Source organism: Musa acuminata, chromosome BXJ1-3 (assembly GCF_036884655.1).
Source record: "Musa acuminata AAA Group cultivar baxijiao chromosome BXJ1-3, Cavendish_Baxijiao_AAA, whole genome shotgun sequence".
NCBI lineage: Eukaryota > Viridiplantae > Streptophyta > Magnoliopsida > Zingiberales > Musaceae > Musa > Musa acuminata.
The window spans coordinates 40,244,617-40,260,677 of NC_088329.1; the positions used below are offsets into that span (position 1 = coordinate 40,244,617).

A 16,061-nucleotide genomic window follows, 5' to 3' on the forward strand; every position below is an offset into this window, starting at 1 on the left:
ATTAATCTGTTAACATACTGAACTTTAATTTACCTTTCCCACACATTCTAACTCCTTGTTTAGGTGCTCAAATTAGCAAAATGGGCATTATGAAAAAAAATTTTATCTTCAACTGAAGCATATTTATACTTGACCATTTTAGTTAATCAAGGAATTATCTATTAATGTTTCTGCAAAAAATTGGTGTTTCAGGCTCTATTCTTGTAATATTAATTCCACTAAATGATCAAAGAGAATCCTATGGATGTGTTCAGAGCCTCAGAGGTGGCCTGTAAATAAGATTAATAAGTTAAAATTAGTGGTGTGAGTTGCCATAGAGGAAGATGTAAGCAAACTTTATTAGAAACAAAATGAGATTTGGTGATTCTTATTTTGGCAAGTGATATTGCTCTTAGCGATCCTGTGGCTGGTAAATATCTATGTAATTAACTCATGTAGTGGGGATCTAAGGGCTTGCTATATTTGTAGTATGTTTTTTATATAAATTTGTTGTATGCTTTATACGCCTTAAATTCATATGTTGATTTGAGGATGTCATACTTTGTTCTGTCTGGTCCAGTCATCATCATGGTCAAGGTTCGTCATACCGCAGCGTATTGCTTGGTACGGGTGATACATACTGGTCCGACAGAGAATCGGTATATACCAACCAGTATGTTAGTATGTTCCATTGTACCATGTGTTAATACATCAGTACAACTCGGTACATACTATACCGATAACCGATCAGTACACTGGTACAAACCGGTATGGCGAACCATGATCATGGTAGAATCTTTGAACATTTTAAATTTGCTTATTTTATCATCTGCCAATCATGATTACTAGGATCAGCTTTTTCTATTGTAATAGGTACGGATTTTTTGGATGAGAATCATATTCAGATTTCACAGCTATGCTCAAAGATCCGTTGCCCTGTGGAGACTAATCCTGCTTGGAGATGGTATGCTGGTTACTACCACATATGAGCAACTTCCTATTTTGTCTTTTTATCTCAGTTCAAGTCACCTAATTACTTATTAATCATTCTCAGCATTCTTTAAGTTAAAGTGCTATCATTAAAAGTCACAGGACTAGAAAAGAATTCACTTTAGTTTTGTGGTGGCTTTCTTTTCTTGCTTACCATTATATGATTATGTCATCTTCATTTCCATATTAGCTAGCTATCACAAATAAATGAACAATAACGTGGATGGTGTTTGTAACCTTCAAACTAAGCAAAGGGACAATTGCATATAGCATTTGATTGTGTCACTTATTTGCAGAAGAGAACCTGTCCTATGCATCATCTAACAAAGTTCTACATTGGCTGGAAGACCAAAAAAGATTTGGTCAGGACCAGTGGTGTAACCCTTGGATTATTCAAGATCATTGTCCACAACACATGTAACAACAACCAGGCTCAAACAAAACAACTGTGATTAGCGGCTTGTTGTTGCCTTTCTCAACAGCTGCTGCTGCTAAATATTGAACTTAGCTATAAAAAGGGTAACTTGCATAAGTTTCTTTCACATGGTCAGATTCATATTCTCTTCTTACAAAGTTCTATATTGGCTGGAAGACCAAAGAAGATTTGGTGTCATTGGTGGTCACCCTTGGATTATCAAAGAACATTGCACTTAACTGTTGACAGGAAACGTGTGGGCTGAAACCAAGTAACTGAGAACAATATAGTATTGCAACATAGCATCGGAAATCTCAGCTACTATTTTTGTTTCTATGTTTAAGTCCTATTCATCTATCAATCTTTCTTTGTACAAGCATTGCCTTTGCTATGTCTTGGTAATAATTATAACAAAAAAGACCAGCCTTTGCTAAAGTACAAGATACAAACAAGTATACTATCTTGATCTTATAAAAGATTCCAAAATGAGACATTAAACCTTGATTTTAGTGAGTAGCACACTTTCTTATACTACCGTTTGTAGCCACATGTACTCCAAATAATACACTGTAATGTTGAATCATTACTATGTCAGGTAGAAAATCCTCAATTGTCTCCTGAAGGTGATATTCAGGGGGTTCTAATGCATTTTGCGATACTCAGCAATGTCTAAAAGGAGACTTGCTGCTCCTCATATGCAATTTAATTGCAACAGAGTTGGCAATGTTCTATGTGATTGTGAGATATAGTTTCGTGTGTGTTTATATCTGATGTATAGTTACTAGAATTTTGGTTGATAAATGTTTCGTTAATCCTAACCTTTCCTAATGTTGTTTGATAAATGTTTCATTAATCCTAACCTTTCCTAATGTTGTTTGATACACCTTTCCTAGTGGTCTATGGTTAGGTAAATGATCTAATACTGCCCGAAGATTAGACAGAGTATCTGACAATTGTTTTGATCATGTAACTCTGCTTGTTGCTATATACCTTTCCATAGTGAGTTACTGATATGATAATACATCTATTAAATTAGCTATTCAAATTTTCGTAAGTATATTGTTACTGTATCTGGCCATGTATCCAGCTACCTTCCAACACATCTCTGCTTTATGATAGTCTGAACCATGCAGCAAGGTATAAGATTTTTTATTTGTCCAGTTCTGGTTATGATTAATAAACAGAGTAGTTTGCAGTTCCATAGTTTTGTTTTTTAACATTTTAGAAGTTCGGGAAAAATAATTTCATAAAAAAGTGATAAAAAATTGAATAAAAGAAGAAAACAAAATTTTCTTGATAGGTGTAGTATATATATATATATATATATATATATGCAATTGCTTGGCATTATACAGGAGAAAGATGTAATTATGCAGCAAGAATATTAAAATTTCTTATGGCAAACAAAAGTAAAACAGCATCTAAGTTTTATCGAAGAGTTCAATTAACTGTTTCCCAGCCAGTTATAGTAATGTGATGATGGAAGAAATGGTGCCTTTTTCTCGTTCTTAGGAGATTGAGAGAAACTTCAGACTGAGACTACCTTGTGCCCAATGAAGGAGGGAATGAATCCCATGGCTTGGACGTGGTGTCATGTACTTTTAATCACATATAGGATTAGGGCATCATTCTGTTTTATTATTACTGATTTGGGAAAAATATTGTAGTGATATTTTAGGCAAAAAAAAATTGATATTGGAATTTGAAGGAATTCTTTTTTTATTTGCATTTTAGGTGAAAAATGGATTAGGTTAAGTGCAAAATGTGTTGGGTGAATCATAGGAGTGTCAATGTGCATGAGATTTGTTTACCCATCCCCTTTGTTTTCCTTTTATGTTGACTGGATATATTCTGAACCAAAATGGTCAAAACTCATCATAATCTGTGACATCGTTCCCATGGAGCCTAAACCAAGCTGCTTTGAGTTTTGCCCTTAGTTCCGATTTGAATCCAGCCATAACTTGAAACCAGAATTTCAAACTGGTTTGAAGAAATTTAAACCTCTTATGCTTACTGTATCAAATGAAGCAAAACACATTTATATCAGCATTTGTCCCAGAGGCAAAAGTTATGAAACTCACTAACCAGGTCAATTCCTCCAATTTTCAATTTGTGAATTGCTTAATTTCAGCAGCTATACATATTTATACTGTACATATAGCTAGTCAATTGAGATCAAACAAAATGCAATTTGGAATTAGCAATAATATCAAAATTTGTAATATCAGAAATATCCGAGTTCCATAAATTATCTGTTTTCATTATCTTGTGCTGTTATCTAGTATCAGCGCCCTATATAGAGCTCCGTGGTGGAGGAAAAGGATCCATCTTGCCACCCCCCAAATGGTGGGACAGCTATTTGCTGTCTCATTTGCAACCTTGTCGCAGTTGTAGAGAAATTTGTACTTTTTCTTAAGGTTTGTCGTACCGTATTGTACCGGCGTTTTGACCCGGGCTCGGTATGGTACCGGTGTACCGGGCGGTACATCAGGGCGTACCGAGCGATATATCTTGGTGTACCGAATAATTTTATATTTTTTCATACTATAGCAATACTACAGTATAGTACTGCAGCACTATAGCGGTACCGGGCGGTCCACGTACCGGTAACCTATTGGACCGGTATGTACCGCCTGGTACGGGTGGTATGCTTCGGTATGACAGACCTTGCTTTAATGAATGAATTTCTCAGAGCCACTCAGAACTTGAACCTTTTGTGTTTATGATGCATGCAAACTGAAACTCTTGCTAGTGGCCATTTCTTTTTGGTTGCTCTTTTATCCATCAACTGATGGTCTTTTGCGCTTGCAATTTTGTTATGCATGTTGTCCTGGTTAGGATATGCAGACAACGTTTATGTCAGGATCAATATCCTATATCAGTTGCTCTTTTATCCCAGTAGTATCATTTTCTGTTCCTATATCGGTTACTCTTTTGTGCATCAACTGATGTACTTTTGGTCAGATTTTTGATGTCTCAAGCACCTGTGCTTACAGTCTTGTTATGCATGTTGCTTGGTTAGGATGCAACATCTTCGTGTATGTTGGGATCTAGATCCTTTTTTTTCCTGAAATTAGTATGAAGTCTCAGGGACTGAAATCTTCTCGCCTCTTAGTAGATTCATGATGTAACTAAACTCATCTTGAATTCACAGGTCATTTGATCAACCATGGAGAGATGCTACATCGGAGCCAACGGAGATTAATCAGATGGAAGAAGAGCAGGCTTGTCGCAGCCTTCTCGTCATATTTTCCACCGCTCTTGCCGGGAAGCAATCTGGATTCCCGGTTCTCTCCTACCTCGACCTTGAGAAGTCTGGCTTGTTTGAGTGGGAACGATGTATTTATCACAACAAAAAGTGGAACCAAGAAGCAGTTTTGTAGGACTTGGTGAGGTTTCACTGCACCTCGAGTTATTGTAGCTTCTCATTTATTTTAGGGTTTTTTTTTCCTTCATTCAATGCTAGAATGTGTTGTATATCTCATTATATAATAATCTTAATTCATAAAAGAGTTAATTTTTTTTTTTTTTGGGTTTAGAAGGACTCCCTATGTTCCCTCTACAGGTGATGGACGAGGAAAGGACAGTCCAATTTGAATTGAAAGATTGAGAGCCGAGTAGGATTTTGTAAGATGAGTTGCTGTGTTCTAACATTTTACAGGAGTCGTCAGTCCATGGCCGACCAGATTCGATCAAGTTCAGAGCAATCCCGAATCCTGCTATGGTTCTCGTAAGGAAAGCGGTCATTCGTCGGTCTAATAAGAGTACGAACGTGGTTAGGTGCGATCAAGTTTGAATCAATCGTCGTGCCATATAAGAACTTAGATGGTTAGGCTCGATCAAGTTGGGAGTGATTTGAAATCCTGGATCCTGTCGTGCCTTGTGTAGGGGATCGCCATTACCACCTACCCGGAAACACCAGCCACGTTCTTCTTTCACCGTCTTTAGCGGCAGAAAGTCGTTAAAAAGCGTTGCGGGCGACACCGTACACAGAAAGCAGTGGTCCCGCCCTCCGTTTTGAAACGCCTTTCCCCTCCTCGCTTCTGTTTCCCTCCTCAACCTTCCCGCCTTTGTCGCGTGCCCCCCTCGCCGTTAAATCCCCCTTACGGATCGGCTTCCTCCACCCAAATCTCTCTCTCTCTCTCTCTCTCTCTCTCTCTCTCTCTCTCTCTCTCTCGCGTGCCCCCCTCGCCGTTAAAGCCCCCTTACGGATCGGCTTCCTCCACCCAAATCTCTCTCTCTCTCTCTCGCTCGCTCGCTCGCTCGCTCTCATGAATCGAAGGATTCGGTGTCCAAACCCTAAGCCGTCTTCCTCACGGATCGAGGAGCGGCTCCACCGCTTCCTGAAGCCCGGCGCGCTTGCCCGCCTCCGGGACTCCAGGATCAGCAGTGCCAGACCGGGCCGATCCGTCGCCCTACCCCGCCTCTCGTCCCCCTCGTCCCGTTCTCCGGCCGCGCCGCGACCCGCGGCAGCCCAGAACGACGGGATTTTCCCTTGCTTTGCAGTCAGGGCCTACGGCCCGAGGTTCCTCCAGCGGAGGAAGCTCGCCGCCGCCGCCAAATCCATCTTCTTTGCTCCCCCAAGCCCGGATCTCCCCGAGCCCGTATCGGACGCCTTCCCCTTCGATCTGGTCGCTGCACGTTGACCGGGGAAGTAGATCTTTCCCTTTTCTAATCCAATTGTTTCGTTCTGGTATCCAATCGGTTCGACAGATCGGAACCCAGTAACGTCGAGAGCCGCCCCATAGGTTGGGGGTTAGGGTTAAGTCTTTCTGGTCTTTCTTCTTTCTTTTCTCTGTTTGTACTAATGAATTCGAGGAAGCATTTTAAAACGGAATTGTGTAGATCTGATGCTCGAAATGTAAAAAGACTGTATGTAGATTTGCTAGAGACTGGCAGTGCCTCCATGATCATTAATTGCTTCACTGTTTCATTTGATGAACCGGACTTCATTACTCGTCAGTCTAGCTTAACTGCTAGCATACTTTTATTATGGGGCAATCATTGGCAACATCTTTGTATTGGCTCATAAAGACCAACAGCTGCTATTACTGATTAGTAAGACTGTCTCTTCATACTGTTAGTGTTATTTTGGCGCATCTTTCCCTGAGGTGACACGATTGCTTTTCTTTTACCTCCTGATCATGCAGTATCTAACTCTTTTCTTTTGTGGCATTTGGCCGTCTGAGGATGTTAGTTCGTGGATCAAAGTAAAAGAAACGGAGGAAAATGGGATGATCACTTTGAGGGGATTGACCTTCTTGATTGAAGGAATTAATCAATGAAATATTATTTTAGTTTGTTATGATAAATTCTAAGAGTTCGATCCGTGATAAAAAAAGATCGATCCTTTCGAAGTGATCATTTTTTTATTTTTTATTTTTTTTTACGATAAAACCTTAGGGAACTTGTTCTCTACTAGCATAGTGAATGGGCGTGAACCCATGTATGGTGCAGGCGTGTTGCCAGCACACAGATTACTGATTGTGATATCTCATTCATGGTTTTCACCGCTTCACATATTCTTTCCTTGTCACAGAAGTCCCCGATCAATCTTTTCTATATGGAAAGCGGCGGAATTACTTTGCATTATGATTCATTTCTTATAAGATCGTGAGTTCCAAGGCTTGCTGTTTATTATAAATGAGCGCAGGCAATCGATCATTAGATTTCTTTTAGTGAGGAAGAATGGGGCGTCAGCTGCAAAGGAGTAACAGAAGTCCCTTGGGTAAATGTTGCAGTATATATTATTCGTTAGTCCCACTTACACCTTATTGAAGTAATGAGAATAGTATTGGGCAGAAGCATTTGATTAATGTCTATGGTGAATTATTATGGTCATTAAATGTCATGGTTTGATATTAGAATTTTTTTATGGACGTGCAATGTTTCCCTTAAAGAAATTCCTAATCATAGACTTTGATATTCTTCCATACCATGAGTTTAGATCCAGTAATGCAGTTGCATACAATTTCTTGTCAATATCGATTGACTTCTTTGATTCTCATGAGTTGCTTTATTATTTAAAATTTTAATATTTTTAATCATATATTACTCAATATGAATGGTAAATGCATCGAGATATGTCATTATATCATGTCTTGATATAACTTGATATATATTATATCGATAATTGATCGGTACACTGATATGAATCGACAAGACATTATGCTTTCGATAGTTGTTGACCATATGAATACACCAAGAATACCCATCTGGATTGTATTGTATGATGAGTAGGTTTATCTGTGCTGTGGGGGTAGAGCAAGTGTCCGCCTTGTATGCTGTTTAATGAATAAAAATTCAAAAAAGGTGATGATAAACCACTCGAACATTTTTTCTTGAAATAAAATAAGAATGAAGACTGAATCATAACCAATCAAACAAACGCAAAAAGAGATTTCGTGATGGCATAAAATAAAAATCTGCATTGGACTAAGCTACAGCAAAATTCGAGTCTCATACAAAGGACTTGAAGGATGGATGACAATGAGACCAGCTATATATTTCCTCATGTTGGAGGACATGCATACCTAGATAAAAATGCACCATCCTCATCAAAAGAACAAATGTTACGTACTCTTCTCGACGGTGGTTTGCAAAATGTACGAAGCTTTATTCCGAACCTGAAAGAGACATAATAGGTTGAAGGTCAGTTATATATGTATATGATCTTCGATGCATAATAGTGTCTCCCACACTCCACGCACACACCTTTGATGCATATGATCTCCAATCCGTGCTTGTAATTTGGCTCGAGCAGTTGCGTAGAAATTTACACCACGTGTCAATAGCTACCGATTTTTCTTCACCCAGATGATGAAACGAGAGGAAATTCTCGGCTAAAACTAAGTAGATATATAACTTGAAGAAATCACAATCTTTATCCTTCACATTGACTGACATCAGTAATTCCAGGATTTCTTTATAGTCGTTCACCTACACAAAATATATTTGGTTCATTCATAACAGATTCTGACATATGACTCCTGATAATTATATAAGCTTGTGCAGTGAACATAAAATCTATACTAGCAATGCTAATCAACACATCCCTAAAGGTAGTTAAAGTGTTGCCAGGATATGCAGAGGTGAGTCGAAGTGTGCATGCAAGTGTGTTAAATTTGGCAAGAATCAGGAGATAAACTGGAATCTGTCAAAGAAAACAATATATTTATCTTCCAATTTGTTAATACTGAAAGAACATCCAATACCATAATTAAATGCTAAAGGGAATTTTCCAATTTATTGCACGTGCATCCCCCATTTTAAGGAGAATGCCCATGGTCATTTAGATTCTCCAATCAGAGCATCTGACAGACATCTGAGTACTGGATATGCAATGTTATATGTGAATCTATGAGCAACTTTAGCAAGAAACTGAAACATATTCAATTTGAAAGATTAGAATTAACCTTTATGTCAAAGCGCAGAGTCAGCAATTGTAGCGCGATTTGACTCCTGAGTTGCTTGCTACGGCCATTAGTCACAGAAATGCATTCCACAACCCTTAAACAATTAAGGTCCTTTGGGGTTCTGCAGTTCCAATAGTTTAATAGTCTACTTCAGATGATCTCAAACAACATATTTATGATTCAATGTATTAAACAAGCATATAAAGTGGCAATTAGTCAATCTGTCTATGATAATTAGTAAGAAACTTCTCTAGCACAACCATGAAACATATGTAATAGTTTCGCAAACAAAAAATGGAGGTAGCAATAGGAACCAAGGTTTTCATTTGAAACATATATATATATATATATATATATATACCATCCATCAACAACACAATCCCCAATCTGCTATAGAAAGATGAAAAAGAACAAAAAAAATCAATTGAAAGCCATTGGAATAAAGTACCTTTGTGGTCTCCTATGTCACTGGAAATTGAAAGAGAAATAAAAAGGTATATATAGGTCTGCATAAGTATTAAAAGACTTTAAATGGTACAGTGGCTCATGAGAATCAAAGAAGAATGACTAGATAAAGCCAATCGATATTAACAAGAAAAATTATAATGTATGCAACTGTGCTACTAGGTCTAAACTCATGTTGTGAAAGAATATCAAAGTCCATGATTAGGAATTTCTTTTAGGGTAACATTGCACATCCATCGAAAAGCTCTAATATCAAACCATGGCATTTAATGACCGTAATAATTCACCATGGACATTAAGCAAATACTTCTGCCTAATACAATAATAAAAATATTATTATCATTACATCAATAAGGTGCATGTTGGACTATGAATAATATAAACTGCAATATTTACCTGAAAGCAAGAGACTTTGCCACTCTTTTGCAGCTGACATCCCATTCTTCCTCACTAAAAAATCTAATGATTGATTGCATGCCCTCATTTATAATAAATAGCAAGCCCTGAAGCTCACGATCTAACGAGAAGTGAATAATTATGCAAAGTAGCTCCTCTGCTTCTGATATAGAGAAGATGGATCGGGGACTTCTGTAGCAGGGAAAGAATATGAATATCCATGTGTGAAGTTATGAGAACCATGAATGAGATATCACAATCAGTAATTTGTGTGCTGGCAACATGCCTGCACCATACATGGGTTCGTGAGCATTTAGCATGCTCAGACAGAACCACGTTCCTAGGCCCGTGACCATCAAGTGTGTGGTGTGGAATGTGTTCAGCACATGGCTTGCTGATACCTCATTGAAAATCGAATTTCAACAACAAAGATATTTGACAATTAGGCTATGGTGTATTAGGATGATCACAATTACCTGATCTGACAACACGCAGATATTACTTTGATCCACGAACTAATATTTTCAGGCGGCCCTTCAGGTTTATCTGACAAATGTAACAAAAGGAGTTAAGACACTGCATCATTGGGAGGTACAAGAAAAGCAATCGTGTCACCCTTCTTAAGTACACTGCATCTTTTTAAATTTCTTATATTAAGGAAATAAAGTTAAAAAAGAGAGAATTTCTAGCACAACCTATTCATGCGGATTTGAGCTTTTCAGGAAAAAGAAATAGCAATACTGGTAATGATATCTAATGTGCTACTTTTGATAAACAACTGACATATGAATGGATTTCTAAGAGGTTCTCTTTCTGATGATGCTTTGGTCATAAGATGTAGAATTAAGCAATAAATCAGATGGGAGTAGGAAAAGAAGACTTCAGGACAAATTATCTGAAAATGATCTTACTGAGGTTTTCCTTATGATTCTGGAAAAATCATTGATGTTTGTTCTACTGCTACAATTGTCAGTACGTTAGTGCCCCTATTCTAACTTCTGCTGTGGTTAACTGTTATTGTTACAGGTACTGTTAATTACAGAACTGGTTTCACACATGTTATTGACAAGCCTGTTGATGAGAGTAGCCATTTGTCTTTGATAACAGTTGTGATTTGGAGAGAAACATAATCAGCTTTGGAGTCCTGTTATTATTATTCAATCACATGGTAAATGAAGTATTTTATCTGCCAGAAACAAGTATGATAAATGGAACATCAGATACAGTCAGTCAACATAGATTTGATATCTTATTTGATCAGTGCAGTTTGCATGTTGATCCTAAGGAAGATTATCACTGAGTTGACAGAATATGAGGCTGGTCTAAAAGCAAATTCATCTTTTGGGACCCATGCCAATGTGTTCATCATTATTTATAAACTATAAAGACAGCTATAATGAAGTTATGTTGACCTTTATTCCAGGGCATCCTTATAATAATTGAAAACCTCAAAAGTAATGGATGTGAGAATTAACCTGTATGGACTTCTTGTGAAAGCGATGAACGACTCATTGATGTATCGAATAGATATCCATAGGTTGCCAGGGCATCCATTAGTTGGGAATAGCCAGGAAACCATCCTAGTGATACCGATGGCTTATCAGCCTGCAAATCTTAAGGTATTTAGAAATAAGATAATCATGTTTATAATAAAAAAGAAAGAAGAAAAGAAAACAAAGTTACCTCATCTTTCGATAGAAGGATATCGCACCAAAATTCACAAGCGGAAACTTGTAGCTCTCCATTTGATGAGTACAGCACTAATGACACAACAATGATGATAATTTGTGAGAATTAACAATCATATAACATCATCAGAGAAGGATATGGACTGACTTTTGTTGAACACCCAAGTTGCAATGGAATCCTCCACGAAACCAGATACGAAGGCCAATTTGCAGAGCCATCTATTTACCAACAGTCCTTCTAGGAAGCTCTCTCCTAAATGTAAAAGATAAAGAACAGGCACTAAAGTAAGATGTCATGAATAATCTATATTTAAAACAAACCATTTATGTTAAGCTATAAGTGAAGATGCAGATAGGTGTCAGTAGAGACATTAAGCTATAAGTAAATCACATAGAGGATATTATAACACTAAAGCTTAGCAAAGTAAAAAATAAGCTGGAGGGTAAATCACGAGAAAAAAAACTTGAAATAAGTTACACACAAGCACATTAAACTTTTCTTAACGTCTGACAAAATGCAAGGCTCAAAGGTCTAAACACTAATGTTATAGGAGCGAGCAACAAATATCATTGTGAAGCTAATATGAAATTTCTGTATCACATTGGAGAAAAAACAAAATAAGCTAGAAAAGTTCAATTACATGTTTAGAGTTTTGTAAATAGAAAGCGTTATACACTTTCACTTCACTCAAGTATCCAAGCATGAAAGGACAGAATGTGCATATTCATATAATCCTGAGTTTTCTGACAATTTCTGAATTTGATGAAGATATAACTTCAATGAAGATAGAGCAACTAAAAATGAACTAAGGTTTTTAATCTCATACTGTACCGGTGTACCGAGCTTAGCTTGGTATGGTACTTTATGGCATAGCAAGTGATACACCAGGGCGTACCAAGCGATACGCCTAAAAAAGGCATAAAACCCTTCGAAAATATCTGAAAAATAGAAAAAAAAAAAAGTTAGGATAGTGTTTTTAAGTTAGAAATAAATATACATTTAGTATAGCTTTAGCAAAACTAATGTAAATTAGGTAATAATAGTGCCACATATCTTTTTCAGGCTTTGATGAGTAGCCTTGTGCAAGGTTCGCAATATCGATCAGTTCCAGATCATCCTTCCGTTAATATTGAATTATATACAGAAAAATTATTTGAATTGTTAGATTATTTTGTATATAACTTAAAACTTTAATATTCAAATGAATTAAGTAATCACATGCATAGATATACCTGATTCTATCATCAAAACGAATGACGAACCTCCACGGGTGGTGGGTCGAGGTCCTTGATCTTATGCATCTGTGAATCAATATGATATGCTTGTCGGACCCAATCTTGAAATTGATCTCACGACATACTGTATTGAAACATCGTATGTCATTGGTGCATCAATGTGGTGATGGTCGTAGGTTGATCATCATGAATCACATGTGAATTTGATAAGCTTCGTGTCTACGTCGTGTAGGCTCTGTCGCATTTACTCAAAATCATCCACGGGCTTCCCCTTCCCCTTTCGTGCATAAACTTGACCAGTACTTTGTCGAGTTCCATGATCTGAATATTGGTGGCATGTGTAACATGACACATCAACCTCTAATAAACCTCCACTAATAAAATATCACATGAAATTAAAGCTTTTGGTTCAAGATTTAGCTCGGTCCACTTACAATTTGGTTCAACTAAAGCATGACATGGCCTAATCCAAATGCGACACGAATCAAGATTTCCCTAATTTGATCCCCCCCCCACGCTTCTCTTACTTTTTACTTTACTTTACGGGGTCAATATTTGTCGAGGACCATGCATTGGCCCTCCACTAAATCCCACCGTATGCCCTGCTTGGCATCCCTGAGCGGCCATGGCGTCGCGCTTCGTTCGTAGGCTTCTTCTTCTCCAGCGCTTATCGACGCTGAGAAGAGCTCGATCGACCTCATCGATTTTGGTAGCCTCCAAAGCTCCTGCTGACAGCAGTCTCTTCTCTCCACCTAGGCCGTAGTCGGCTCTCAATCCTCGATGCGTTTCTAGGGTTTTCTTCTCCACTCGGCCATTGGCTCTCGACGAAAGGCATAACCCAACTGCCTTAGACTACCGATGCGTGGTTCCCCCAGACTACCGATGCGTGGTTCCCCCAGTCGGTACAAGTCGAAAACGATCGAAATTTCAATCGTTATTTCTCGATACAGCCCCTATCGCCCAATACAGGGCCAAAATCCTGATACCGCCAGATAGTGTGCCGGTCTGCTGGCAAACCGGTATGTACCACCCATACCGAGCGGTAAGGTACGATTTTGCAAACCTTGAAATGAACATTAAATACTTGTACACTGTGAAGAAATTTACTGATGAACTACAGGGTTAGAATAGGCTGTGTCTAAGTCAACTAAGGGCAATATTAAGTCAACTGATGCTAAAAATTATATGAATGAATCCAATTTGTTTGTATTCAGCCTTTGCTACCATTTCAGAGATTCTCTAAAAATTAATGTCATCATACTTCACATCTGTTATAGATGACAAAAAAGTAGTGTGGCAAATAGGATAGCTGGTTACTCTCATGGAATACAATTTCCTCCGGACTGCTTCATACCAACCGGTATTTGCCGGTCCAGTGAAATTTTGGTTTCCACCATGTCATATAACCTTTACCATCTTTGTGTTTGATAAAGAGAAACAACAACTATTGTATAATAGTTCAAACAACTCCACTACACATCTCAAAGCACCTACTCTGGAAAAAATAAAAACATGCAGTATGATGGTATCCTATTAAATGTTAGTATGACCTAAGGCACATAAGTATCTCGAAATTACACCACAAAAGATGCCAATTATGTAGGCATGCAGAGATAGAAGACAAATCTAATGATGGAAAAGTTAAATCTTATAGCACAAATGTTATGAGGACTATGGAAGAGTATTGCAACCTTGTTCTTCATTTAAATAAATGACTGAAATCAGATCTCCTATTGATGACGACTGCAAAAGTTGACAATCTGCTACACCCTTGTACTCGGTTGATGGAAGAGATTTCTACATGTAAAATTTGAGGAAAAAAATAACTAGCTAAAAGGCAAGTTATCTCTATCTCATAGGTCTCAAGTTAACACCTGGGATCCAATTTGGTTACCTGATGTCCAAAAACTCTTTGGCCCCATAATGGAATCTCCTCTTCGGCACTCATCTCATTAACCTATGAGTAAAATCATGCTGGATATCATATAAGATGATGAAACTAGTCCAGCTACAATTGATCTATTCTACTTGCCTGTTTCTCGCAATCGTGAACGAACTTAGATAACATTCTTTCTTTGTATTTTCGACTTTTGTCATCTTCATCTGAATTGTATCGCTTAGATAAAGATAAGCGCTTGGACTTGCGATGCACATATTTGTTTTTCTCTTCATAATAATCAGTTAGAAGATCATCCAAGCCAATGACCTTGCTCCTGTAAGAAAACATGATCAAGTCAACATGCATTATATTCATCATCACAATAGTCAATATCCATAATTCATCTCAGAATGCTTTGTCCAAGTTTAAAAACGATGCAGAAGACTCAAGCATGAACTGGCAGGATTTCAATTCAAGACATTCCAGAACGTCATAAGCATAGTAATAGTTTTGGACCAATTTTTCAATAAAAAACGTCTCCAAATGAGTCAACCAGCAGGACAAACTGACATTTTTAATCTGGGATCAAGATTTGAACCACCACGATCAAGTTTTCCAACAATTCAGTAATGGAATTGGCTGTGCTCATCAGGCCCTCACACCAGATACTTTTTTTTTTTTTTTTTCTCTGAAAAGCAATTATGCTTTGGGTTTTGTATCACAAGAGAAGATACAAGATGCATACGAAAACCTAGTTTTATACTCATCATGGACAGCAAGAGAAAGGAAGGCGATATTAGGGTTGAGGGGCTAAGGAGAGGACCTTTTGTTGGTGTTGGTGGGACGGAGAGGGGTTCGGACAAGCTGGTCTTCCTCCTCGAAATCGAGAGGCTCCTCCATCACGCTCCGATCTTGCGACTCCGCTCGCCCGCTCGCGCGGTCTCTCTCTCGTGCTCTCCCGATTACCCAACTCGTCGGCGGGACTCCTTGAAAGTGAGGCGCCCGCCGCCGTGACTTCCGTGACGATACGTAGCTGGATCGAATCGTTGCTTCGGGTCGGAGTTTCCGCCAGATAAAACATGAATCACCGCATAGAATCATATCGGATGTCCGGGATCGGACTTGGGCCCGGTTTGACTCCGATCTATATCGTGTCAACCCGGTAATTGGATCTTGACCTGCTGTGTCCAATTTATCAAATTGGCAGCACCAAGATGATGATGATGATGATGATGCAAATACATTTTGTGTTGCAAGATACAAATTACTAGTTTATGCCTTGTAGGATAAAGATTAGGATGTGAGAGGTGATATAAAACTCATCCTTTCCTTGTGTAAAACATGTTGCAAACACTCGGAAGAGGTTTATACCTTATGGAACTTATCAAACTTGACGTAGCCAAGCCGGGTGTCTTAGGTAAAATACTAAGGAGGTATCGAAGTGGTTGTCCTAAAAAACGACCCGGCTGAACCGAGGTGGGCCTCATTGCGGTACGATTAGAAATGCTGTGATTAAGACGGTTCTAGTACAAATATCTTCATTCCAGCTGAGATAGTCCCTTTAGTATATATATTTCCTGTGCTAAGGGCTTCGAGGT

At 38.2% G+C, this 16,061-nt stretch overlaps 3 protein-coding genes across 4 annotated transcripts in view; 2 read left to right on the forward strand and 1 right to left on the reverse strand.

Annotated features, from left to right (window-relative positions):
• LOC135629808 (uncharacterized) overlaps window positions 1–4,911 on the forward strand; it is a 29,286-nt gene extending 24,375 nt beyond the window's left edge. For both annotated transcript variants that reach the window (XM_065137661.1, XM_065137662.1), the window contains 2 exons: window positions 853–943; window positions 4,539–4,911. In XM_065137661.1, the coding sequence (XP_064993733.1) occupies window positions 853–943; window positions 4,539–4,767 (320 nt within the window). In that variant the 3' untranslated portion in view covers window positions 4,768–4,911. The remainder of the gene's footprint in view (window positions 1–852; window positions 944–4,538) is intronic.
• A 744-nt stretch (window positions 4,912–5,655) lies between these two features.
• LOC103979038 (uncharacterized) lies at window positions 5,656–6,030 on the forward strand. Its single transcript, XM_009395048.3, has one exon. It carries the CDS (start codon window positions 5,656–5,658, stop codon window positions 6,028–6,030), a length of 375 nt encoding a protein of 124 aa, XP_009393323.2.
• Window positions 6,031–7,770: 1,740 nt separating this feature from the next.
• LOC135629834 (uncharacterized) lies at window positions 7,771–15,544 on the reverse strand. Its single transcript, XM_065137663.1, has 12 exons — window positions 15,287–15,544; window positions 14,617–14,797; window positions 14,479–14,541; window positions 14,276–14,381; window positions 11,497–11,601; window positions 11,344–11,420; window positions 11,136–11,265; window positions 10,137–10,206; window positions 9,661–9,852; window positions 8,800–8,920; window positions 8,099–8,323; window positions 7,771–8,010 (listed from the first exon to the last, which is right to left on the reverse strand). The coding sequence occupies exons 1-12, from the start codon at window positions 15,361–15,363 to the stop codon at window positions 7,957–7,959; spliced, it is 1,401 nt and encodes a 466-aa protein (XP_064993735.1). The 5' UTR covers window positions 15,364–15,544; the 3' UTR covers window positions 7,771–7,956.
• Between the last annotated feature and the right edge of the window lie 517 nt (window positions 15,545–16,061).

Coding starts and splice junctions, on each gene's coding strand:
- LOC103979038 (XM_009395048.3), top strand. CDS start 5,656: ATGAATCGAAGGATTCGGTGTCCAAACCCTAAGCCGTCTTCCTCACGG.
- LOC135629834 (XM_065137663.1), bottom strand. CDS start 15,363: ATGGAGGAGCCTCTCGATTTCGAGGAGGAAGACCAGCTTGTCCGAACC. Junction 11,602..14,275: donor TTATTTAAATGAAGAACAAG/GTTGCAATACTC, acceptor TTTTACATTTAG/GAGAGAGCTTCCTAGAAGGA. Junction 11,421..11,496: donor AACTTGGGTGTTCAACAAAA/GTCAGTCCATAT, acceptor TTGTGTCATTAG/TGCTGTACTCATCAAATGGA.